The sequence below is a fragment of the Ammospiza caudacuta genome, chromosome 9, assembly GCF_027887145.1.
Source record: "Ammospiza caudacuta isolate bAmmCau1 chromosome 9, bAmmCau1.pri, whole genome shotgun sequence".
NCBI classification, from domain to species: Eukaryota; Metazoa; Chordata; class Aves; order Passeriformes; family Passerellidae; genus Ammospiza; species Ammospiza caudacuta.
In genome coordinates this window covers 14,193,353-14,220,435 of record NC_080601.1, presented here as the reverse complement: position 1 = coordinate 14,220,435, position 27,083 = coordinate 14,193,353, and the positions used below count along the sequence as shown (strand labels likewise).

General features: G+C 39.9%; 1 protein-coding gene across 1 annotated transcript in view; it reads left to right on the top strand.

Annotated features, from left to right (window-relative positions):
- The window catches only part of TSPAN14 (tetraspanin 14), a 32,872-nt gene that overhangs the window by 550 nt on the left and 5,239 nt on the right, over positions 1–27,083 (top strand). Inside the window, exons 2-8 of the mRNA XM_058810079.1 lie at positions 13,188–13,285; positions 19,467–19,517; positions 23,282–23,428; positions 24,233–24,403; positions 24,956–25,081; positions 26,288–26,332; positions 26,849–26,968. Of these exons, the coding sequence (XP_058666062.1) occupies positions 13,205–13,285; positions 19,467–19,517; positions 23,282–23,428; positions 24,233–24,403; positions 24,956–25,081; positions 26,288–26,332; positions 26,849–26,968 (741 nt within the window). The 5' untranslated portion in view covers positions 13,188–13,204. The remainder of the gene's footprint in view (positions 1–13,187; positions 13,286–19,466; positions 19,518–23,281; positions 23,429–24,232; positions 24,404–24,955; positions 25,082–26,287; positions 26,333–26,848; positions 26,969–27,083) is intronic.

Sequence of the window (27,083 nt, the reverse complement as noted above, 5' to 3'; positions counted from 1 at the left end):
AACAGGCCTTTCGGAGTGTTGCAGCCAGAGTTTGCCCTCTCTGTTCTCCGCCGTCGCCCCGGCGGCTTCCAGACCCTGCCCTGAGCCCAGGCTGTGTACAGGGAGCAGTGGCGCAGTGGGTGTAAGGATTGAGGCCCGTAACTTAATTTAAAAAATATTTTAACTTTAATTGGCTGTCGGCTGTGGTAGTGATCGACATCTCTGCCCCCCTTTCAGCCTCCTGCCGTAACAGACCCGGCTGTGGAGCGCGGCGTACCAGAGGTGATGCTCCGTGCTCGGTTCTGTTTTGGCTCTTGCTTTATCTTCCATGCACTATGTAGATTTAGCATTTTGAGACATTCCGAATTAAAAAAACAAAAAAACCCCAAAACAAACAAACCAAAAAAAAAAACCAAAAAAAAACAACAACAACAACAAAAAAAAAAAAAAAACTCACAAAGAAACCTATCCCATGCTGTAAAAGAAGCTACTTGTTTTGGTTGTTTTTCCTTTCTTTAGTGGATCTTCCAGGCGGATGGTGGTGGAGGTGTGAAGGATATTTTAAAATAATTGGCCAGACAGAATTATTCCATCACTGCTTTTTAGTTTGGTTGGGTTTTTGTTTGTTACAGTGACATAAGCCTTGTTACCTAGAACTCTGGATGAAATGGAAGGAGAGCAGTTCCTAGAGAATGGAAGCACAGGGTGTGTCTTGTTCCTAAGTGCTCTCTGGTGAGATGATCCATCTCTTTTCTGGCTGTCTGCAGCAGGGAGTAAGGCATCAGTACTGGGACAGTTTGTACTCACAATAAATGTGTGAAGCTTCTGGTGTGGAAGGTTGAGGTGCTAGCACTATCTGCTTGGCTGAAGAATTGTGTGCAGAGAGAAGGGATCAGGTGGGAATTCCAGTCTAGTCGTTGGTGTGAAGTAGGAACGAGCTGTGGTGCAAACTGCTTTGTAACTTTTGATTTGGATTGTGTGTTTGAGTTTTTTAGAGGAATTCAGGACACTTGTGTTTGTAGAATGGTGTTCTTTATCCTTTAGTTGATGACACTGGAAGAAAGCACTTTTAGGGTGTGATCTGTATCCTTTTAGCTCTTTTCTTGGAGGATGGAATATAGTGTTGTTGCCTGTCCTTAGAAGGTTGTGTTGTTCAAAACTATAATGCCACTGAAACAGGAATTTTTAGAATGGCTTTCCACAAGTTTGTCAGTGTGTTTATATTGAAAAAGACCTATGTAAGTTACAAGTAAAAACAAGTCAGTTTCACAGTTGGCATTTAGTTTTATGTTTGTTGATCTTGTTCCTAGGTGAACTTGCTGAAGGTGCAGTCTGGGTCTAAATCACAATCATGGAAAGCTGGTTTTCTGGGTGGTGTGTGCTCTGTGTGATTATTTTTTTTAGTGTAAGTTGATCCAGTTAGCTCCCTTTGTGTTGTAGCATTATCTCCAGTCCCCGAAAACCCATTCAGGAGAAAACCCATTTAAGTCTTGTTCTTGTTTCTGGGCACAGGCTTTGTCTTACATTTAGCGCACTGTAGACAAACTTTGCTATTTAAAACCTCTTTCTTGTCCTTGCTGCCTCCTTGTGGGGATGGGAGGGTGGCAGAAAAGATGGAAAACGTGTGATGTTGTGCTTGGAGAGTGTCTGTGCAGAGCCTTCACATGGGTAACACAGCTAACAGCACTGCAAGGGGCTGTGTTCTGGGCTGCCTTTTACTGGCGTTAGTCCTTGTAATACCTTAATGAAAGGACCATAAAAAGTCCTTGCTCTCAGCCTTAAGATGCTGTTTAATTGGGATACTTTCCTTGGTATTCAAGGCATAACTTTTTGCCCTTGGGTGTAGCAAAAAAATTGTTGGCATGGTGTCTTATGAATTTGGATGATGAATGAGTTCATTTTATGTTTCTAATGAATAACTGAGAAATATTGGATTGTTTTGAGGCTGACCTCTGATTTTCTTAGAGGGTATTTTTATTTAGTTTATAAAGCTTTATTGGGTGGCTACTAATGTGCCATTACCTGTAAATGGGTGCTTGGAATAAAGAGTGAACTGTTAAAATTGATTCTCTTAGTCTGTCAGGTTTCTCATTGTGGATTAGGTGTGGCACAGTTTGAGCACTGATAAGTGTGAATAAATTAAACTCTTGTTTTGATGTCCCTGTGTTAGTTCAGAATTCTCATTGGGATGTGTGTGAGGGGAAGTGGAGTTCACAGAGCAATTGTCAAAACTGTTCCACAGATCCTCCCTTTATTTTTTTGCTTTTACAAAAAATTTGACCTGGGTGGGGTATGGAAAAAATGTGTGGATTTTGGACACACTTGTGAGCTCTCTGTGCCATGTTGCTTTGCATTGGGGCTTCCTGTGTCAAAACTTCCTGTTTTTTGGTAGAACAGACTTTCACACTTTGCCACCTGTGTTACATTTCTAAGGCTAAGAGGGCTGCAATTCACAAAATCCATGAACGTGCTGTGGTTTGCATTTTGCTTCAAGCTGAAGTAGCTCAGATAAAGTAAATTACACCCTCAAACAGCAAATGGTGCAGGCTGTTACTAAAAGGGAATTAAGCAGAAGTTATTTCTAGATACAGAGGTTACATTCTAGATCCAAAGGATGGTCATGTGTCTTCCTCTCTGGTATTGCCCAGTCCTAAAGGCTCTTCCAAAGCTCTGCTGTTGGTGGCTTGGGTGCAGCTACTGATGCTGCCCTCAGCCCCCAGCACAGTTTGGACAGGAACATGCTCCTTCTCTTCCTTTCCTTTGCTCATGTGCAGTCAACCGTAGCTCATGAAGGTTAAGAACAACGTCAGAGATAGTCAGACTAAAGCTTATCAAGGTTAGGTATGTGTGGTTTTAAACAGTAACAGTTTGCATCTTCCCAAGAATACGGGAATCTGAGTTTTGATTCAGCAACCTAGAACGAAGGGGAAGGGCTGAAATGTCTAAGCTCTGATGACTTAATTTTAAATGTACAATTTAACTACTTAACTATAGTTGAATGTCATATTTGAATTTCTTTTTGTGTAGTAAAAAAACTTTATTCTGGACAAAATCTGCTTTCAGATGGTCAGTCAGCTGAAAAATCATTGTTGGGCAAATTCTTCTATTTTGGGAATGTCATAGGTGAAGGTAATAGCAAAATGCAGGTGTTGAGGATCACCTGCAAAAGTGGTGACCCTTAAAAATTGACTGCATAAGAGATTGTGATGTTTTAAATGTTAAAACAACTGCCTTGAATGGCCAGGCTTTTGTGAAGCTTTTTGACCAATCTGACATAACCCTTGAAACTGAAGACCTCAGACAGAACCAGTCTGCTTGGTTATTCGCATGTGAACTCTGTTATCACTTGTGCAGAAAATCTTTAACAAATGAAAATAAAACGTGCTGGCCACAATAGGAACTATATCCAAACCCAGGGCTCTCAACTGGGTTTAAAAATAGGTATATTTTCTTTTCTGATCCAAAGTGTGCCTCAACCCCCGTTTGGCAGGGGGGAGGGATCAGCACTTGTTTTGCTCCAGTGTTTCCGGCCTTTCTTCAACTCTTTTGGAGCCAAGCAACAGTGTTTTGTCCTTTTCATTGTACCACCACAGCTTATGTGTGATATGTGTGAGTGGAAGAATTTCTGCTCTTATCTAAGGTGAATGCTTTATCTGTGCTTCCTCTGAGAGCTCTTGCTGTGTCATTGTCTTTAGAAGTTATGCAAAATCTGAAAATCTTAGGCCTGTCTTCATCCTTAATCTGAACCTGAGTGGGAAGGCAAGGGTATAATAAACCCAGGGCTCTGCTTCCCCTTGATCTTTGTAGTGAGCCTTGTTGAATGTTGTCTTGGTGTTGTAAAAGAGCTTCTGGGGTGTTAGAAAAAAGCTTGGCTTTATTTTGTGCTCCTGGGCCAGAGAACAGGCATTTATACCAAACTGATAAAGGTCTTCCATGGGAAGAGCTGTCCTGAAACCCCCTGATGTAGTTGGGGCTCTTTGGCACTAATTGGCTCTGGCACTTGATGAGCCTGTGTGTGCAGGTGAGCTTTTGGCTTTAGGGGTTGTTTTATTTTGGCATTCTCGTTCTGATTCAGGCGGGTTGTTTGGCTACAACCTCAGATGTGTTCAAGTGTCCCAACAGCCCTTTCCAGAAATCTGTTTTCCTCTCTTAACAGTTTTCATTTCCTGCTCAAAGACTAAATAATTGATACTTGAGTCTCTCTGGAAAGGAGCTTTGTCTAAATAATTGATGGACTTGAAGGTAACAAAGTCAGGTGTTTGAGTTGCTGCCCTTGCAGCTACAGGATGAAACAGAGTATTTGGAGGCAGCTGAATGCTGTGAATTTTAAAATTTTTTAAAACCTCATTCGTTCAGCTTGGCAAGTTGCGTACTCTTGCTTTGGGGCATGGAATGGATGCTGAAATAAGTTTGCTGCCATCCAGAAACTTCTGGAATAGAAAACAAAGGGAATATCCTCAAGTAACTCGGATTTGAAGGGAGACACCTGAGAGCTTGGACTCTGGTTTTTATGGGACAGCAGCCTCCTGGCTGCTGGGGTATGGAGCTGATTCTTTGGATGCATATTGCTTTTCCCTCAACAGTTTGTTAGATGGGGCTCAGGGAGGGACTTCTTGAGGGTGAAATATGCCTGCAGTGGTGGAGGTGCACCTAATAAAGGGTAACAACAGCAAAGCTTTCCACCCTGCCCTGAGTTACTTCGTTTGGCCGTGTGGTGAGCCTGTGGAGCAGGAAGGTTCATCAAAAAAGTTGTCTGACTTGAAACTAATGGAAGGCAATTAGTGAGATGACTCTTGGAAAGCAGTTGGTGAGATGACTCTTGGAATACAGCAAGGCAGCTGTCTTTGCCAAGTGTCCATCATGCTGAGCTTGCTAAGGATATTTTGACTGAGTGGTCATAGCAGTGCTCTGCTCCTGCAAAACAGGAGAGGGTTAAGCTGAAAGGGCTTTGTCATAGACATCTCTTTGTGAAAATCCTTTCTTAGGATTTTTTCCCTTCTGATAAGCTAAGAAATCTCAGAAACAAAATGTAAGCAATAGTTATCTGCTGGTGTGGAATGCAATAGGTAGATCTGTGATTGGTCTCGTGTAGATGTTTAGAATTGGTGACCACTCATGGCAGAGCTGGCTCTCTCTCTGTCTGAGCCACTGACCTTTGTTTTCATTCCATTCTATTCTTACCTTAGCTAGCCTTCTGAGATAAAACTTTTCCTTCTATTCTTTTTAGTATAGTTTTAATGTAATATATATATATCATAAAATAATAAATCAAGCCTTATGAAGTATAAAATCAGATCTTCATCTCTTCTCTCATCCTGAAAACCCCTGTGAACATTGTCACAGGGCCTGTCCAGCTGGGGCAAGTGAGAAGGGAAGGTGCAGTTCAGCTCTGTGGTGGTGTTTTATCTGAGCTGTGCTGCTGGTGAAGCCAGTCACACTCAGTGTACTGTCAGCCCATTCAGGTGGCAGCTTCCTGTGTTGTCACGTTTTTTCCATCAGGAGCTGTGTTTCTCATTTTACTGGAGGCACAGGTTAGGCAATGTTTGTGTCCAAGCTCTGCACCTACTAATTCTGCTGGTGTTTGTGATTAGCTGTTGCAGACTGAGGTCTGTGTTGGAAGGAGCACTGGCTGTGTCCCTTCACAGCCTTTGTTGCCCTGATCTCTAAATGGCACGTGTTGTTCTTGGCATCATCCTGAGAGGTGGAAAGCCTGTTTTTCCTCCTTCCCTGGGGCGGATGCAGAGACTTTGGGCGAGACAGTTGAGCCTTTCTCACGACCTGCCAGAGCACTGGCTTTGGGGGAAGGGCTGGAGCTGTTCAAGCATGGGCTTGTCCTGCAGCAGTATTGGTTTTTGTCTTTTTAATCTTTTCCCTGTGGTGTGGTAGCATGTGCAGGGTGCTCTGCAAGCCTCCTTGCTGGAGCTCTTGGGGCATTAATGGCTGCTGTGTGTTTGGGCTGAGACTGACTCTGCTCAAGTGGCTAGGATTGTGAGACACTGGTGAAGGCTGTTTTGTCACATCTTTTAAGATTTTCCAGTGCTGCCTTATGGGTTCATCTTCTAGTTGGGTTTTGCAAGTTCCACGAGTGTGTTTCTTTACCAGAAAGGAGGTAAAGAGATGAATTTCACAGTGGTTGAGCTGCCTACGTGGCCACAAAGAGCCATTTTCTCTTGTGGCTTGGAAGCTGGTGATTGTCATCCTTGGCAAGTGAAATGAGGCTGTTCTGGCTGTTATGAATGCAGCTGCAGCAAAAGGAAGCTTTGGGGGCATTGTCCCCAAACCCCCCATGCCTTTCCCCAAAAAGAAGCGTTCCCTGGTGCCTCGTGTGAAATGAGTGTTGCTCTGATGCTGAAAGCATAGGCCCTGCTAATTGAGGTGGGAGGGGAGGAAAAAAAAGGAGGTTTTGTGGATTAAACCCCAGTTCTTGGTTCTGTGACATGGAGTCAGCATTGTTTAAACAGAATGAGGGATGAATGTAGCTAGCATTATCCAGATATTGCAGTCCTTACTTAGCATGCTCTTTTCTGGAGATTAGATTTCAACCCTGGAATTCTAATTTTTTTAAAACTAAGAAATACCTTGATCTGGTTTAAACTGTTAAAATAAATATCTGTTTTATTATATGTAATATATATATTTTATACATATAAATTTATATATAGGAATATTCAGTGTGAAGGCTAAGAAATATGGTGTGGATGTAGACAGACTGCACATTATATCCAAAGCAAGGAACATTTTTAAGGAAACAAACCACAAAACCCAAAGCAAATTATATGCTCATCACTTCTTTGTTGTATATTGCTATAATCAGTCTCTTGGGGTTTTTTTCTTATGAAAAGAGAAAATAAAGATATATTCTTTCAGACTGAAATATAACTGGAGACTGAACAAGTGGCATTCCTGGAAGTGGTGAAAAGTCACAATATGTATAAAAGTATAGGATGTTCTCTGAAGAAAGTGTATTTGTCAGCAAAGAAAGGTGGTGGCTTCCTGTCTTTTTTATGATATGAAATGGTATAGCAAATGGAGGGACCCATTTTGTTCTTGAAACCTTTTGGTCTGTGTGGAGGTATGGGAAGGAGCTGCCAGAGTGTATGAAATAGGTTCTGTTATTCTTGGATTACTAAACAGAAGTAAAAATATTCACCAGAGTGGAAGTTCTGGCTCCTCAGATAAGATATTTACTTTGTAAAGCTTCCAAAACCTTTTGTTAGAAGGAGGGGGAAAAAATCAACTTACATGCTTCTTTTAAATTAAGACTTTTGAGTTTTGCCTTGCAATTGTTGATGTTACAGAGAGTTGGTGTGTATCTGCTCTCATGAGAGGCAGTGGAAAGCAGCTGAGAAGTTTGGGTCAGCTAAGATTATTCTGATTAACTTGTCCTGACAGGTTTTGCAGCCTGGGGTGGATAAATTTTTGCTCAGAATGACTAACTGGCTTCTATGTGTTCTCCAATACTAGAACTTGCTGTGAAGTAAAAGGAAAGCATGACTTGTGGCTTGTTGTGTATAGTGAATAAATTCAGCACAGGCCAGGTCCTATTCAGATGAAACTGGCCAATAACTTTATTAAAAGAAAGCTTTCATAGGCACAGAATATTTCTCTAAACTTTTCTTAGATGTTAATGAGGCATCTATTGAACTGTCATGGTAGTATCTAGTGCTGTTTTCACTTATTTTGGTGTAATCCAACTGAGTTTTAACTCCAGAGCTTTAACCAATAGGATTAGGTCAGTCAAGGCCCTACATCCTGTGCTCCTGCTCTTCTCTGCATTTCTTAAATATTAGTGAAGAGATGGATATCTTGCAAAAGGATCTGTCTCTCTTCTGCCTTCTCCTTATGTTTGCAAAATTGCTGTCTTTTGGATGAAATTTATGTGTAACATTTCCTTTTCTCTCTGTTTCCTGTGCTCTCTCTTGCTTTAAGTCAGAATGTGGAGTAGATGCTTTGTTTGCACTCAGCTGCTTTGAGCAGATTTTCATTGAGCTAGGTAAGAGATCCTTGCCTTTCAGTTGATACCTCTGTCAAGCACCTCTGCATGTTAAGCAGAAACCACCTCAGCTGTTCAGTTACTTCCTCAGTGAATCTGAGGTCAGTGGGGCAGAGCTAGCATAAATGTACTGAAATTCTCTGGATAATTGAGTTGTGTCTCTCCTCAGTGTCAATAACTAAAAATATTTGTAGTTTGAATTTACAATGTTAAGACTTCCATTGTACAGTGTCATTGACTGGCGTTCTGATTGGTTTGTATAAATGAAAATATAGACTCTTTGGAGCGTCTTCTGTTTTGCTGATTTCTTTTTAAATGGTATTAGCAGCTTTTTTTGCTGAGTAGGAATAAATACTTCACATGTAAGCAGGGCCAGCCAACTGTATCTTTTGTAGCTTCTGTATGAAGAACAGCGAAAAGTGAAATAGGTAGAACTGCTGTTGTCCTCTGTTGCAGCTTTTGAATTGCTGTGGGAGCAGTACTGAATTCTGCTTGTCTTTTGCAAGTCTTTAGTGTAGTACTGTTGGTTTAAGAGATCAAATGAAGCTGAAAATATTCCATGAATCATAACATGAATAACTCCTTGAGTTACAGCAGTGTAGAGCCTTTGTGCCAAAGGATTGGTGATGTTAGTCATGTGGGGAGTTCAGAAGAGGATCTTGATGACCATGTAGCTTATTCCCAAAAATGTGCAGTGTCCACTTTTTCTGAGTTCTGAGCACTTACATGGTGTTTTGGATGCAACTCAGCCACACAGAAGTAGTGGCTTGGCCAAAAGTGCAGCATGATGAGTGTGAGTAGAGAGACCTGGAGTGGAGCTCATTTGAATTACTGCTTCCTTGTTTGGGGTTTGGAAACACTGGTGTGTGTTTCTGACAAGTTTTCCTAAGTTGTAGTTTGTGATGCAGTAATAGACTAAACCCTGGTCACTGAAACCTGAAACCCTTCCCAATAGGTTGGGGATTTGCTATTCCCTGAGGGATTGGTTTTTAGTGCTTACAGTGGAGCAACTTCTGCTTGAAATATTCTTTGAGGTCTTTGAGTCTTCAGCAGAGTACAAATTTTTATTTTGCTTTTTGGCAGTACCAGCTCAGCCCCCTCAGGTGAATATTTGATGGCTGGCATCCAGATACTGCTCTGAACATTAGCACCCGTTTGGGGGTCAGCTTCTCTCTAGAATGTGGAAAGAGCAATCTATAGGTGCCTCTTAGTTGTTCCATTTTTAGAAGGCCCTAAAAATATCTCTGAATTTTTCCTGTCAGGGATTAGGCTACTTTTTACTTTCACAAAAAACCCCTAATGATTGAGCACCCTTCAAAGAATGGCAGTTGTTTTTAATGGCATCATATCTTGAATGAACTGATGCTTTTTGATATATATTTGATCTTGATAGAGTGAAATTGAGTCATATCAAAACAAATCATAGACCAAAGTACATCTCTTGATGTTTTTAAAAATTCTTGCTCCTCAGCAAATGATTCTACATCCGTTTGCTTCACCAGCTTCGTACAGATGCTTTTCATTGATGAACAGTGGTGGAGAAGCCAACAGCTTGGCAAATGACATTTTTCTTTTCCTCTGGCCTCAGTTGTGCCCCGTTCCCCTCATCTTTCAGTGTGTTGGATTCAGGTGTGCTGCTGGTCCAGGCTGGCGCTGGAGGGGTGCTGTGTTTCCATGGGCACACTCATGGGAAAGCTTTTGCTTTCCCTCCCTTGTTCTGCCACCTCCTGCCTGCCCCCACGCTGGCATTTGTACATGCTCTGGCGAGGTGGATTGAAGGCTTAAACCTGTTTACTTCTTGGTGTGTGGTACAAGATTACAGGATTGAGTTGAAGATTTGCTGGTGGTTTGCTGTGTGGATGTTTGCTCCACTGAATAGGTTGATTAATGGTTGTGGGTTTTAGGAGGGGCAGGGAAGGGGATCAGGACTCTATATGGTCGAAGTGTTGGCTGAACTTGGAATTTTAGTGTGACTTAGGTTTGTCTTGTAAAGTAAACATCTCTTGAGGATTAAAATAATTTTTGGATCTAAATCTAGAAAATTACTTTGTTGCAGTTGTTCTAGACTTAACATCTTATCCATGAGGATTTCTCTCTATATCTACATTAGATTAGTTAACAGATCACATCCTTTTTTATGAGAGTTAGGAGCGTAGATTAGGAGTATCACTACTGTAGCATTTAGAAGGTAAGAGTGGAATTGTGGGTGTTGAAAAGCTTTGGGAATGGCAGTGTCCTCTTGATGAATGATTACATTTTTCCCCCTCTCACTAAAGCTGTAAACACCAAGACAAAATTATATTCTACCAAAGCAGCAGGACTCTGCATTTGATTTTTAGAAATTCCTGTTGCTGTGAGTGGGTGATAACTGTCAGCTGACTCAATGTGACTTGCTTTGTCTGAAACACAGTAGAGAACGTTATTAGTGTGTGCTGCCCACATACTGCTTTAATCTTCCAAGTGTTTTTAGTATTGCCTAACCATAGCTATGCAGCCTGTGCTGTGAACAAAGTGAATTACTGACAAGCAGATTTCTGGACTGGTTACAGATGCCTTCTGTGTTAGGAAACATGATTGCTTTTAGTATAAACACGGGGAGGGTGGCTGTGTAGTCTTGAGTGGACTGCTTCATTTGTTTGTAGTGTTAGTGGAAAAAAAAAAATCACATACCTGCACTTCAGATTTGTTATGCTGCTCCCATAGCACCCATACTGTGTTCAGTGGTCTGTCAAGAGCCACCAAAAGAGTTCTGATGGAAGTAAGCACAGAGCAGGCCAAATCAGCTCTTAAGATAGTGGTTTGGAAGCTAATATCTGTCTGAGGAGCTGTGTGCTGTTACAGGACAGCTTCTTGCTGGTGCTGGTAATACACCCCCCATCATTTCTGAGCATTTAGAAATGTGTATGCTGAAAAAGTGTTTTGCTCCTTCATTCTACTAAAATACTGTGCTTGGTGTTGACTGGGGCATTTTAGCAGTTGTTTGAAGTATGGAGAAATGTCTTGCAAGCTGATGGTGGAAACATTGAGGTGGGTGGGAGTAGTGCTTGTCAATAAGGATACTTTTAATCCTCTTATTGCTGTGAATAGTTTCAGTGAAGCTGGGGCTGAACAGTTGCATATAAGTCCAGTGCCAGGGAGGGTAACCGAACAAAAAGTAAGTCTTCAGATGTTTGTACTTAAGGTTGTGAAGTGATGTGCTTGCCTTTTTGCCTCAGGTTATATTTTAAGCCTCTTTGTCTAGCAGAACCTTATTTTCGTGAAATTTAATGATGTGCTAGTTAAATGCAACCTGCTGCTTTCTCTTTTGTAGATGTAGCAGCATCAAAAGCAATGCCCCTTATGTGCGTTTTGCAGTTGCTGCTCCTGTCTCTTACCAGGTTCCTGATTTTCAGAGGGAGGTGGCACAGCACTGATGGAGGCCTCAGTGTGTCAGCCTCTGGGGAATGTATTTGCACTGGCAGCCAGTGTACTGCTGCAAAATGGGATTGCACTCATGCAAATGAGCCTTGCACCCTGCTCAGATTAGTGGGAATCTGTTCTTGTACCCTCCCTTTCCTCTCTTGCCCAGGCACATCAGACTGACTGCCTTGGACAAGTGTGTGCATATTGATTGTTGACATACAAATTGCCATTTGGAGCTAGAAACTGAAATTAAGTTGGGAAAACCAGTCTTTGTTCCTTTTCTTATAATCACAGTTGTGGACTTAGATAAGCAAGAGGATGGTGCTTAAGCAAGAGTTCTTTGCTATGAGTCATAACAGTTGTAAAGGTTCCTAAATTTTGTCTGTAACACTGGATGGGTTGCAAAGGTCAGTAACTAAATTACAAAACTCATTTTATGTGGTACAGCTGGCCAAATGGAGGAAGGTCCTTTCCAGTCACTGCCCATACTGCCATAAAGGGCAATTTCCTTTGCTTTAATGAAAATTAAATGTTTTTTGCTATAAATGGACTGTGCACATTAGAAGTTATAAGGTGAAGGAAGAAAACCTGTTTTCAGTGTTTGGTTAAAGTTATATGGAAATCATCATCTGAACTCTAGAAATAGCAAGCTGAAATATGAATTGACACTCTAGTCTGTACTGGATGGGATTCTCAAAGCCAACTTCTGTTTCTTTTGTAAGTGGGAGTGTTTTATACTGAGGTGCAGATTCCTTTCTAGGAAAAGAAACTCCAAAACCAAACAACCCCAAAAAACCTAGTTTACCTTCTTATAGCTGTGGATGTGGTGCAGTTCACTTGTCCATTCCATGGTCTGGATTTCAGACTTTACTGGATAAGCTTGATTTTTGCACACTGCCTGTGAATGACCAGTGTGGCACAGGATGTTTTTTTAGTTAGGAGGTGTTTGAAAATTCTGCATTCTTGTTTCCTTGCCTTTGCAAACCTTTTACTGACATTTACCTTAAGGAAGTGGAGGATTGAAATGCTGCTCATCTGTCTTAGGCAGCACTCAGCTGTCCAGAGTGTGACGGCTGTGCAAGTGCTTACTCCTGCTCTGAATTCACAGCTTATTCTGTTTTTCTTATGCATGGCATTTCTGCAGAGGTGGTTTAGTTATGATTCTCTGAACAGCTGTAGTTGTCTGAAATACTTGAGCAAGAGTTGTGGTTGAACCTTATCTCTCTAGTGTGTGTAAGGAAGCAAACCAAACTTGACAGAGCAGAGGGTTTTAAATGGTGGGACTTTGGTTCTTGACAATAAAACATCTTAAAGGAGATGGTGTGGTAAAGGAACATGCACATATGGAAGAGCTGGGTACAATTACCTTTTGTATTTAGCAGTCTGGAGAGTCTGAGAGATTCCAGGTAACCACTTTGGATATCCTGCTAGCTGGATTGCTGGATGTACAATGCTCAGGGTTTGTGGATGAGTCCAAGCAGCCTTTTGCAGAAGTAAAATGGTTTTGAAGGAGTGAGAAGGCAGATGAGTGTCACCTTGCTTATGTTGATCTTCCTAGGCTAACTGTATAGTGAGTTTCCTTTGTGGGTGTGCCTGCCCTGTTAAAACATTAGAGTGCTTAAAGATAAGATTATTAAGCAAAAGATACTGAAAGGAAATGTAGGCTCAGTGGAAGTGTGAGCTGACTTTGAAAATGCCTTTTGATATGGTACAGATTACTGTACTCTTTCTCAACAGAGCAAGAGAGACTGGGGAAGAAACATTTATTCATTAAATCTTTTCCTAATCCTGTCATTCTTTCTCTTCTGTGCAGAGGCTGTGCCATAGAAGATGCACTATTACCGATATTCTAATGCAGAAGTCAGCTGTTGGTACAAATACTTGCTCTTCAGCTACAACATTGTCTTTTGGGTGAGTACAGAATGTAGAGGCTGAAATAGCTGAGGCATAGCTAAGTTTTATTAACTTCATTACTCTGGTCCAGAGAACAAGCTGAAATAGTTGTGTTAAAGCAGGAAACTGATGTATAGTATGCCCCAGGTGTTGTGTGATTGAAGAAGCTTATCCCTTATGAGAAATAAATTATTATTGAAAGTGTGAGGACTCAGTATCCATATTATCCATGTTAAGTTGTTTCCCTGTTAAAAGAATCCTCTTGTAATGTTTCCTTTCAGATCATCTTTGATCATTGTTGGGTGGTGTAGCTGTAAATACACTATGCAGAAGAGAAGAAAGGAGCTTCCTCAGGGATGTGTCAACAGCTGGCAGCACATGTCATGCTCTGTGGGCTGCTGAATTGTCTGATACAGTCTTGAAATACTGAGCTATGGACTAATCTGCCTATAATGTTTAGAATTGTGAGTGTGAGAAGGTACAACAATACATAAGTGGATTTAGATGTTAATGAAGCACCTGCCTTGGAAAAGAAAGGCCTTTAAAGGTTAGAGCATAATGTTGCACCAGAAAGAGTTAAGATGCCTGTGAGGGGAAGATGAGGAAGCAATTCAGACAAACTCAGTAGTTCCTTTTGGAGAACTTTCAGGTCAAATTCAGGTTAACACAAGTTTGCACCTGAAGTCCTAGAACTGCAGTCATGGAAAGGCATGAGTAGTCCTGGAAAAGTGCAGATACAGTGACATGTCCAGTGCTAGCAGTAAAGTTGCTGATAACCTCAGAACTTCTTGCTACTTTCGCCACCTTTTGTTTACTAGTGCAATGCTCCAGCCTTATACTGTAGCATTAAACCACAGGGGAGTTATCCTCCTGTGGATACCTGGGCAGAAAAGATTTGCAGAAACTTTTGTTCCATTAGGAGTTGATTTGCTACAATATTGCATAGTACAAGTGTTCATTAGGCATGATATTTTCGGTTTTTCAATTGAGGATGCTTTCAACAGGTCAGAAATTGTGTTTACAAGCCACCAGCTCTGCAGTTCCTTTTCTTCTGTGTTGTGCAATTCCCATGTACCCGTGGTGGAGTGTGGCACAGTGAGAAGTGATGCTTGTCAAACTGTTCTGGTTTTCAGAGAAATCACTTCATAACTGTGTGGATGCTCTTCAGAAGTTTGTGGTGGGATATGTGAAAATCAACAGTCTTGTTCATGAACATATTAGGATTCCTCTAGACCTCTACTTTTTTCTAGTGAGTGTCTCATGAAGTGGGGTCTGAGTGACTGTTTCTGACAATCTTTTAAACTGAAATTTTTTGTCTTCTCTGTAAGAAAAATTCTTGACAGTCTTCCTCCTCTGTTTTTCTGCCTCTGTTTTTTCACAAGAATAAATTTTGTATCTTTTTCTCTTCCACAGTCACTACATTTTTTCACTATTTAAAAACTATGTTCTCTTGAAATGACTGATGAAGATCTAAAGATTTTTCTGTTCTTTAAAGAAAAACTTCTACAGAGATGCCAAAACCTTGAGGAGAATTGATAATACTACCTGTGTGTTCCAGCTGATCTGTTGGCTGGAGGAATTAGCTTTCTGAACAGGTACTTGTAGTCCTGGTAGCTTCCTCAACAAAAGGATCTGATGCTTCTGTTGATGTTATCAGGCTGACCTAGTAAATGATGTGCAGCTACAGCTCTTTGGATAAGATTTTTGGCACCTTTAGTTGTAGAACAAGCTATGTAAATGTTGAAGGTAGACACCCCTATAGGCAATCCATGAATCATTTAGCTGACACAAAGATTCAGGAGCCTGTGAAATCTTGCTGTCTGGAATGACTGCAAATTCACCATTTGTGAAACAGAGTGAATTTTCTTAAAAAAACCAAAGGACTACCAGAAGGGGAAATGTAACCGTAATCCACAAGTGGCATTTAAAGAGGGAATGTTAGTTTTGATTCACTTTCCTTGGGTTGCAGGACAGATGCTTCTGGGAACTTTTTTGTGAGCATTTGTTAGTGAGCCTGGCTGCTCTAGAGGTGGATGAGGGATGGATTTAGCTGGATGTCAGAGGGCCTTTTGGCCATATAAGATTTTAGAGCTCTCCTTTGTTGATGCACAAACCAGTTAATAGTAAATAGTTGCAGGAAAATATTTGCATTTGTTTTTCTGTCATCCTTTTCAAACTAAATGTTGACTTTCCCATTGTAGCTCTAAAGATATCATTGACTGTATAAACTTTAAAGCCTGTGCTGATGTAGTAATTCCCAGAAGTTTTAGACTTTTCACTGGGTGTGGTTACTGCAATTGTGTCATGCTTCAGGTGCAGTTCACATAGATTGGGATTAAACAAAATATTGAACTCCAGGAGGGCAAATATGACTAACAAAGGCAAGCTCAGTGTAATCACCCTATAGAAATCTGTAAATCTTCATTCTTTGGAAGTCTCTTTTTTTCAGGTGAGTGACTTGGGAATAGAAAGTACTGGCTTCAGTTGTGCACTGCTGGCTTGTAGTACCACTTCTCTATTCTTTTAAGAAAGGGAATGGAGGCCAGAGGAAGGCTCTGCCTAGGCCTGATTTTCATGTGTGATTACTTTGTTTCCATCCTGCTTTTTAGGCATGCTCACAAGACTTGGCATGTCCAAATACACTCTTGTTAATGAGTGGTGATAAGGCAGTGCTGCAGCCATTAAGATATCCCTGCAGAGAGCAAGATAAGAAGGCTGGACCTCTTTATGCTTGCAAGCTTTTTGTTTTTTGGGGTTTTTTGTCAAATCACTTCATTTGTCATGGTGCAATTTAAAGACTGCAACAATGCCAAACGAGGAGCTTGGTTTTGGCACCTTTCTGTTCTGAGTCGTTCTGCAATTGAGTGAGCTCTTCTTTGAGAGCTCTGGTGCTTGCTGCTTTGCCTCCAGTGGAAAGGGTGTTTTTTGGGGTAGATTTGCACCTCACTGGGCCATGGCTGGTTCAGTGAAGTGAAGGATTGCATGTGTGCTCTGCCAAAAGCCTTTTATGTTGTATATGAGCTCACTGTCTCTCACATGAAATTAGAGGGGAGGGTAAAATAGCTTTTAGCTACCATCACCTGGGTTTATCTTCTAAAGGTCAGTAGCTGTGTGTGACTCTTAAGTGTTATTGGAGGCAAAACCAGAACTTGTCACTCATCCTATAGGAGATTTGGCATTTTGCCCTGCACGTGGTGAGGAATGTCAAAAATTCTCTTCAGGTCTGGAAAAGAATTCTGAGTTTGTCTCTTTGAAAAATAAGAGAAGACCCAGGTTAGCATAAGATTTTCTTGGCTTTTCCAACGTATGTTGTTTTCCAGGAACTTCTGTAACAGCAGTGCTGTGCCAGGAAGAGGAGAGAATGCACCAGCAGGTGGTTTCCTGGCCCTGAGAGGAAGAGTCTCTGAAGAGTAAAGGATAGGAAGGAAGGGCTGCAGGCTGCTGATTGCTCTAGCATGGGTGGAGCTGCAGTGTAAAATAGGATTATCCAGGGAGTGGGAAATGGATTCTCTGTGACAATACACAAAAACTGCATGCAATTCCTATTGCTGCTCATCAGACCTAGGGACAGACTGACCCACAATCACTTTGTGTTGCAAGAGCTGCCTGCATCTGAGAAACAGATTAGCCTTGTTTGTTTAGCTGGTAGTGTGATTCTGGCAGCACAGTCGTAGGAATCATAGGAATTCAAAGTGTGATTGGGAATGGGTAAATGGGTGATGCTTAAAAGTGATGATTTGGGCACAGTGTCGCTGAGTTGACATCAGTATTGTACATCTGAGCAGTGCCTACAGTTTGATGCAATATGTTTAAAAAGTTGATTTATCAGTTCTAAAGCAGGAAATAAGCGAATGCTGGTAAATAGTGTTTCAGTTTCTGGGCACAATTGAGCTGCTTTGTGTATGTTTCCATCAAATCTTTCATGGACTAAATGTCTTGAAGGGCTCTGCAGCGCAGCAGTGAATTGGGAAATCCAGTTTGTTCTTGTTTACATGTTGTTCAGATTCTGGTGAAAGGCAGATTGCAAAATGCTGTGCTTTTTGAAATAGCTGACTAGCCTACTCTCACCCTGGGAACAGTTTTGGTTTTCCTTGCTTCTCAGCTGCCTCTTGTCCCATTCACTCAGCCACTTATCTCAGTGCGCTGGAGGAGGTTAAAGCCTGGCCTTTAGTTTAGGCAGGATCAGTTCCCCGCCTGCCTTGCAGCCATCCCTTGGGTGTTAGAGAGGGGATTTTCCTGTAGAACTCTGGGCATGCCCAATCACACCAGCTCCTGAGCTAGTTTGATCAGCATGGTCTGCTTTTACAATGGTTTTCAGTGAGATACTTTAAAGTATCTTAGGCATAGTCTTTGAAACAAAAGGATTTATTTTCATTTTTCATTTCACTACTATTTTACATTGTTGCAGATTGCTTGTTTTGGTCATTGCACCTGTCAATGCTGATGGCTTTGTTTCTTCTGCAAGTACCTCATACTTTACTAGATTTCTGCAAAAGTATTTTTTAATGTATCTGGTTTGGTTGCTTCTAGTGAAATTTTTGAGTTGTTTGTCTTAGCTGAATTAAGTTTAGATTTATCCACATTGTTTTAATGAGACTAAGTTTATTTTTCTTCTGATAAACTCTATTTTACTTGTAGCTAGTTCGCACATATGCTTATGGAAATAAATTTGCAAAAGTAGTATATTTTCTTGAAACTGAATGTTTTATAAAAACATGAGAGCAAAGTTCATGTTCAAAGGTGAAAATAATGCATGCTAGTGAAAAATCCACTTAATCAAAAATTCGTTAAAATTTAATTAAGGAGGTAATTATAAGAAGGCAGACAGTCTGAAGAGGTCACCCTATGTATAAATTCAATAGCACAATATTAGTATTCTAGTACCCTTAATTTGTATACAGAGAGTGGAAGATGTTCTTCCCAGTAATTTTTTTCCACCTTGTTTTCTGTAGAAAAAATTTCCAAAGATCCAGCTGTCTGTATAATTTACCTTGATTACTGCAAATTATACCAGCTGTCTTCATCTGTCTCCCTGCATTCCTGGAGCATTTGGAGTGAAAAGGATGAAGGATGCATCAATTACATGCACGGTGCAACTTAATGACATACGAGTTTGATTACTGACTATTTCCCCTGCTTTTTTTTGATCTGAACATCACTGGGTTAAGATCTAGGGTTGATCTGGGTCAATATTCTGTTTATATTGATGTGGTTTTTGATAGTATTTTTCAAGTTGTTTTGATCCAAATGATCACTTTAGATGTTCTTAGCTGATTCAGAGTCCAAGGTAAGTACTCATTGTGCTATTGCTTCTGGCAATTAATTTAGTACTGCTTTGTTTAGTTCTAGCTCCATGTGTCAGTGGTGGTTTTGGTTGCTTAATCCAGATTATGGCATATAATAATTCCTGCATAGACAAGAAAATTATAAGAGGTCATTTTAGTTTGATTGTTGAAATTGGATATTAAAAACAAGTTGCCTGAGCATTGAAGAAAGGGAATAAAATATTAGAACAAGTAACTCTTGCTTTTTTTGAGGGACTATAATTCAGCAGTATTTATTATACAAGCATATGAATTAGTGGTGGGTTTATTGTTAGATTTGGTGCTTATGGAAGGTAATAAAATGGACCATGAATCCAGCTTGATTCACATGGGCTTAAACAAAGTAAGGGTTCAGAAGACAACCTGTATCCAATCAGAGGAGAGGCTAATATAGAGAGCCTTGGCACTGAAGTCACAAGGAGCAGGCATGGCTACTGTCATAGCCATAATATTGGTGACTATTAAGTGACTAAATAGGGAACAACCTCAAAATGCATTAAATATTCTGACATCTTCATTAGTGAGCAGGCAGACACTTTATAGCACGTCCTTGGGATAAGGGTTACTCCCATTTGCATGCTGCTCTGTGGGGCTGTCTGTTAAGTGTCTCTTCTTCTTGAGTAATGTGCTTCTCCAGTAATCATGAAGAATCATAATAAAATACTTTTAAAAAAGTAATTTATAAAATGTATAAATGTTGTGGAATAAATGCCCTTCAAATATTTTTATAAGAGATGGTCTCATAGGGAGTAAGATCCCATTACTGTTGTCTCAAATTAGAGGCAGTATTTGTTTTATTTGAGCAGTAGTGCTACTAGCTAAGTTTTTTGATAATGTCGTTAATTATTACATCTAATTTTTGTTTTTAACTTTAGCTAGCTGGAGTGGCCTTCCTTGCAGCTGGTCTGTGGGCATGGAGTGAAAAGGTAAGGATAAGAGATGACTGGTCTTATTTCAGTGGCTGCCTCCTCCTGCTCCAGTAAAACTACTTCCTCAGGAAGCAGCAGAAGTTAAATGTAGCATCTGAACTCAGGAGCATATATATATAATAATCTAAACTGAGTTTAGTTGGAATTTACTTCTTGTCCTTGATCAGGATTTAAGCTGTGACCCTTGTCATTCAGAGCTTTCTTATGAACTTGTAAGAGCAGGATGCTGGGGAGAATTTAGCCTTTATGAACAGGTTCTCTTTCAAAAGCATGTTTTCTAAAATCTGTATTTCTCCACTCACTTCCTTTCATTACAAACAAATATTTGTGAGGGCTATGAGCTGTCCTTATATGTTAAAAAGCACCACTAAATCTAAATGTGTATCTTTGAAATACTTGAGAAAGATGCTCCCTATCTGTTGGCCGTCTTTTCTCCACTTTATTCCCCAAGGAGTGCTTAAGTGATTGTTCCCATGTAGAGGAACAACACTGGGGAACATGATGTAGCTGAATAACTCTTATTTTTAGCAAAGGTTTCTTGTAGCTAAGAGACTTCCTCAGCTGAAGGAAGTTAAACACATGTGTAGCACATGTTACACACATTAGTTCTCCTGTTGCGAGAGAACAGAATGATACAGGTATGGCAATGAATGGTTCCCCCACTGAATGGCTGTAAAAATATGAGTTTAATGAATCCAAGCACTAAGAGAAAGTGACCATTACCAGATTCACTGATCTGCATCTCAGGCAGGAGTGGAAGGCAGGTGCCCTCCCTGTTTAGTTGTGCCACAAACTAGTAAGACTTCAATTACCATCATATGTTCACTTTTCCTTGATTGAAGTGGTTCCAAACAGCAGCTGTCTACATGCAGAGGGGTTCTGAGTCCTCTGCTTTTTGGAAGTGAGTTTTACGGTACTTTTAATTCTGAGGTATTTATTCTCCTCCTCCCTGCTCCCCGTGTGCTTGCACACATTCTCATAACTAGATTAGTGCTGTCATTGCTATATGAAAACCTATCTTGACACACAAATGCATTTGCCTCCTATTTTGTTGTTACAAAAGAATTTTGTTTCCAACCCTTTAAGGAGGATGTTAAACTTGCCTTGAATTTATGTTCTGTAATGTTCATTCTTCTGTTTTTTTTTATACAAGCACATGGGATCAGTGTGGCTGGAGACTAATGTCTCCATTTGCCAAATTGACTTTATGGTACACTGAAGGGACTAAAAGGCAAAGGCAGACTCTTTCTGTCTTTCTTTTTTGAACTTTTCCTGAGTTCTTTCTGTTCTCTGTGCTATCTTGCAAATAAATGCTTCAAAGCCTTTCCTGTGCTTTTGAACTTCTGAATGGTTCATGAAATCTGTTGGTTTGTTTTATGTCAGTTCTGTGCTGTTTTCAGTCTTTCAGAGCAGTGCCATTCTTCAGCCAATCGTGCCTGTATTTCACAGATAAGCATCTTGGTGAACAATAGATGGGAAGTAAGAGAAAAACTTTGCAGAAACTGAGCTGCAGTGGTAAACCCAAAGATAAACTACAGGTGGTGGAAGAGTTCTGAACATCCTGTCTCTTACCACAACATGAAGTACATTAGGTCCATTTCATTTCTCTGACTTTGTCTCTCTTCTTTGTGCATTAGGAGTACAGATTAATTCCTCAGCAGTCTTTTCTCTGGGTATAAATCCTGTGCTTCTCTTTTGGCTGGTAATATACTGAAATGAGACTGCTGATTTGTGGGAAGTGTTGAAAATACTACATGGGAGAGTGTTACCATTGTGACTCCTGTTGTTTGATTAAGATCCAGTCTCTCTAACTGGTGTATCTAATTTGCCTATCCTTATGATTTTGTAACTGACTTTGGTTATTCTGAACAGGCACATAAAAGTTAACTTCCATAAAATTTTAAGAGTCAGTATCTGTCAAACAACAGATACTGCAAAAGTCACAAAGAGTGAATTATTGTAAAGTGTTGGTAGAAACAAGATGAATAACACTGAGCCCTCTTATCAGGAAAACAGTTTTTGTTGGAATTTCCAAGACCAAGTTTGGAAGCTGTTAGGTGTAACAGTTTTTAAAAATGAAAGTGTGTGACTGGTAAAACATTATCAACAAACTAGGACCATTTTGTAATAGCCTGTTTCAGCTGTTAGTCACCAGCTGTTGCAAGGCAATTCTGAGTCCTTCAGTTTAATTATTTTTTTTCCTTTTCATCCCATCAGCCAGTTTTGATATAAACAACTCTGTCTTTCTGTTGCCAAATTAACAGCTCTGACAGAATCTGTTAAGGAACATGCTATGAAAGAAGATAGAGTCTTGTGGAACACTGCAGTACTGTTAATCAATATCCTCAGCTGATGGAGTTCTTCCAAGGACACATTTTCTTCTAATGCTGTAGATTTTATTTTGTTAAGTAAGCAGTTGAATAAGAAGTGATAGAGATTTTTCCAAGGTCTTATCTTGGGATGTATATCCTTTGCACTTTATTCTAGAATGTATACCTGGTAGAAAGATGTTAATTTGCATTTTATTGAAAGAATTCAGCAGCCTATTCCAAGTGTCTCTGGTATTTTTCTCTTACACTAAACATGGTTAGCTTGAGAATATACTCTATAAAGAAAAAAAAATAGTGAGCATGTGATGATTTTTTGTTATTTCTTTGTTTCAAAAGTGAAAATATTTCCTTACTAAAATGTTCTGTGTATTGTTGATGGTTGTATGATGAACACTCAGACTACTGTAGGGCTGCCTGGGTGTCCCTACAAATCATTCTCATGAAGAGTTTGTTGTTTGTCCCTTCTGTCTTCTGCAGGTTCCATCTTGTTCTTCCACATACCCTGAGAATCCTGCTATTTCTAATCCTGTGTATTTGATAGAATTTTAATGGTAGCTGGTGTAATATCTTTTTTAAACCTAATCTAGAAAGTAAAAGGAAGGTTTTCACTGTGTTAGCATTGTGTTCACATAGATTTAGCAATCTAAGCACACAGACTTCATAGCAAAGATTATAGTCAAGATAGGTGGTTTCTGGATAGTTAACAAAAAAGAAAATGTTGCTTCTATGTTAGGCAAATTGCAAATACAGAGAACAGATAACTGCTTTTGGTGTAAGAATATCAGGGGTCAAAGGGGAGCATTTAGGCTATACTGTTATATTTCTGAAAGAGTTTGGAGGAGCGCTACTAAGACTCTCTGGCACTAGAAGGACTGTAACCAAAAGAGAGGAAAAATATGCTTCCCTTGAAAACAAAAAAAAATTTCCTTCTTTCAAATGTTATCCATGAGGTGCTTTGTCCTTAGAATGTCTTTCCCTTTCTCCCACTTAAACATTAGGATTGGAAAAGTTTTCTTCATATATTTTTTAGGCCATGATATTGGAGTGCCCTTGTGATTGATGCATTTCAAGTTGATATAAAACATTAATTCTTTTACCTTGAAACTAAATGAACAGTCAGTGATAGAATTGAGCTTTTGGCACCATCTTGTGGAATTTTGTTTGGCAAGTAGATGTAGGAGGATGTAGCCCAAGAAACTGACTTACTAAAAGTATTGCTAGCTATTACCTTAAATCTTCCTCCACTGGGGTGAAGAGAACTGATAATGTCAATGGCCATTTCACAACAAGACATTTTTGTTGGTGTCACTGTTGGAAAGTTCAAGGGTTTGCAACCAGTTCGTTGGGAATCATGTGGAAATCATCCAGAAGGAATGCTGAGTGAATGAGATGCTTACAGTGGTCACATTCTGTTCTGGCTTTTGCTTGCAGGGTGTATTGTCTGATCTGACAAAGGTGACTGGTCTTCACGGTCTGGACCCAGTGGTGCTTGTCTTGGTGGTGGGCATAGTGATGTTTACTTTGGGATTTGCTGGTTGTGTGGGAGCACTGAGAGAAAACATCTGCCTGCTGAAGTTTGTAAGTAACATCATTACATGAGGGAATTGTTGTATGTGTGAAAGCTGCAAATAATGAATAACTGGGAGTAAACACAGATAATTAATGATAGAATTTGGTTTGTGGCAAAATATATGATAAACTTCCTGCCTTGATAAACCTCTGAGTAATGGCATTGAAAGCAGGGTGGTTCCAGTTTATCTATTCTCCTCTTTGTGGAACATGTTCTTCCCTGCCTTTTTTAATTTGTTCTGCTCTGCAGTGATGTTATAGTAAGTATATCAATCTGACATTGTGTTGTTATGGAACATGCTTAGTCAGTTAGGAATCACTGAGAGAGTATAATATAGTGGAACAAAATCCCTTAAACACTTTAAAGTTTCTTGTACATGTTGGCAAAACTTTGGGACTTCAGAGAGTGATGTAAAATTTCTTAAATGGTTCTTTTTATACTGAGGCTTCTTCTTTGCTTTAGAGCTGAAAACAGCTAAGCTAGACAAAAAATTGAAAAAAAAATCATAAAATTAGAAACAATCCAAGAGGTAATCAAGACTTCTTTAGCCCTGTGTTTTACCAATTCTCATTTATTATTGTTTTGGGTTCTCTGAATAATGACTGTCTGATGGTCTTTTTACTGTCAAGTTCAGGTGACAAAAAGAAAAGGATAACTCTGCCTCTTGGGGTTTCTTTACCTTGTATACTCACTGTGCTCAGTGTCTGTACTGGATCAAAATTGGAACCCAATTCTGTGTCTGTTTCTGGTGGTATAGGGATGCATTCAAAATGAATTACTATTTTCTAATTTAGGACTTTTGTTTTTTACAGTTCTGTGGAACAATTGTGTTTATATTCCTGTTGGAGCTGGCAGTAGCAGTTATGGCCTTCCTGTTCCAGGACTGGGTGAGGGACAGGGTAAAAGAATTCTTTGAGAATAACATTAAATCCTACCGAGATGACATTGACCTCCAGAACATCATTGATTCACTACAGAGAATCGTAAGTTCATGTCCTGTTACTTCTTTGATGCCTTCTAGGAGAATATAGATTTTAAAGTTTTTCTTTTTTTTAAATAGAATTATAATAATTTGTAGCTAATAGTACTGTGTTACAGATGTGCTGGTTTCCTTCCTTCTATATTGAAAGCAGCAGGGAGGGAAGGTACCATGCGATCCAGGCTTGTTCTGATGTCTGCTGTGGAAGCTCTCTCAGGGATGCATCTGACTTTCACCTTTGTCACTTGCTCCCCTCCCCTTTCCCTTGCTCCCTAAGAAAAAGCTTTCTCTTAAAAAATTTTGCTATGGAACTGATTGTATGACAATTGCATCTAAAGTGATTATTTTTATGATTTTTCTTGACATGTTGGCACCTGTTTCCAGGAGCAATATTCCAGATGTATTGCTTTGATTTCACGTCTATTCATTTTGCTGTTGACATTGATTCTGCACTGACTTAGGGATGGTGAAAATTTGTAAGCAAACACTGTTTGGAGGTATTTTAGAGATAATTTATCCACTGAACAAGCTTCTGGAATGTGTTTATCTGCTGCAGAACCATTGCTGTGGTGCCCAAGGTCCAGAAGACTGGGATTTCAACATCTACTTTGACTGCAAGAGTGAAAGCAAAAGTCGTGAGAAGTGCGGAGTTCCTTTTTCCTGTTGTATACCTGATCCTGCTGTAAGTTGTTTCCTGGCTTTGTTGTTGCCCTGAGATTGTCAAGTTATCACAGGAAGTACTTCCTGAATAAGGTGTTGAAGGGCTTTGAGGTGTCCTAAATGACCAAAAATTACTTTAGTGCAGACAAACGGTTTTTTTTGTGTTTCTATTGCATTCTTTTTAGAGTCCAAATGTGGCGACCTGTTAACTGAAAATGTGTTGTCACCAGGAATTCAAGCCCTTTTGGTATGGTTTGGATTTGAAGCACTGGTGGCTGGCTTCTTTTTTATTCCCAGTGTGTTGTTTCCTTGGATCCCCGGCCTTTTTCAGTCTTGTAAAGAGCTGAGACCTCTAAGAGTGTGTTTACCCCAAATGGAATTAATGTTTCACCACCCCTTTGCCAGACAGGCAGGAGTAACTCCATTTGCTACTTTGTCAGTAATTAGTGGAGTACTCATGTGTGAAGTTTAAAGCTTCTGAGTCAGTCCTTGGTTTTGGCAAGGCTTAGGTGCTTCTTGGTTAACTTGTTTTACTAAACTTTGTGAAACTTTTAAGCCTTGCAGTAGATGCCAAAATGTGGAGGTAGGGGCTAACTTATAGTGCTCTATGGTATCACTGGGAATACTTAGAGCTTAAAATCCATCCAGCAATCCTTGTGCTGAGAGAGCCATTGCTAAGTTATATTTAATACCAGATAAGCTTCTGATTGTATTGGAAATCGGCTGAGGAGAGCCTTTGTCAGGGCCATATTCAGATTCCCCAGTAATTATTGTCTAGCTTAGTTCAGAGCAGTACTGTTCAACTGCACATTTCTCTGTTGCTGGTGCTATATTTAAGGAGGCAGAAGGATGCTTAAGTCTGTTTAACGTGAGATTCTATTATTATTTCAATAAAACTTACTATCAGTTTTGTAAATGCACATGTCTCACCTGTGTGCTGGCAGTGCAGTTTTCATGTTAAAACGTTGCTAGTTGAATGCTAAGTGATAGAAGCAGCTGAGATTTCTGGTGCAGGATATCATCTGATATCATCATCTGTGGTACACACCTTTGCTTTGTCATTAGTTTTCTTCTGTTCTGCTTGGGCTTTGCTTGTTCTTGCTAAAAATGCTTTTAAAAATGTTTGGCTCTGACAATTGATTTATGTCTATAAAAGATAGAAAAACTTACTGTGAACAGGAGTGAGCACAAGTAAATTGATTTATTTGAAATCTCTTTTGCTTTGCAGCAAAAAGTTGTGAATACACAGTGTGGCTATGATATCAGAAAGAAGGTAAGGGATGTGTGTCATGTTCTGTGCCTGCATAGACAAGACTAAAACCGGTGGGATTGCAGATAAATGTGTCAGCTCAAAATTCTAGGAGCTAATAACTGTGCTGCATCATACTACAGGTAGAGCAGGGTAGACATTGTCCTTTGTTTAAAGTAACCTTCTACTGTGGAAGGGGAGAGAAAACAAATTGGGAACAGGTGAGGGGAAGGGGTTTCAAGAAGGGATAGGACTTGGATTTCAAGTGTGCATTTCAATTACCAGTTGTAACAGTCTGAATCTGCTTATCTGTTTTTTGCTAACTTGACCATCTATCGTCTGCTAATTCTACTGTGTTTCTAACAAGGAAGATGCAAATATCAATGTCTGACATTGCCTGATTCACACGTGTATTTTTGAAGTGTGGTTAAAAACTTTACAGCAAAAGTGACAAAACATTAGCCTAGCTAGATCATGTGATTATCTTATAGTAAACTTGAGCAGAAAAGTAATATTCTTATTCTTCCTTTCTACCATTAGAGCAAAAGTCAATGGGATGATCAGATTTTTGTCAAAGGATGTATCCATGCACTTGAAGCTTGGTTACCCCGAAATATCTACATTGTTGCAGGTGTCTTCATAGCTATCTCACTGCTCCAGGTTAGTTGTTATTGTTATGATTCTTTGGAAAATCATCATGTTTGCAGATAAAGACCTGCTGAAGGTAAAAGTAATTATGGACAGAGGTAAAATAAATATTTTGAATGTGGATTTC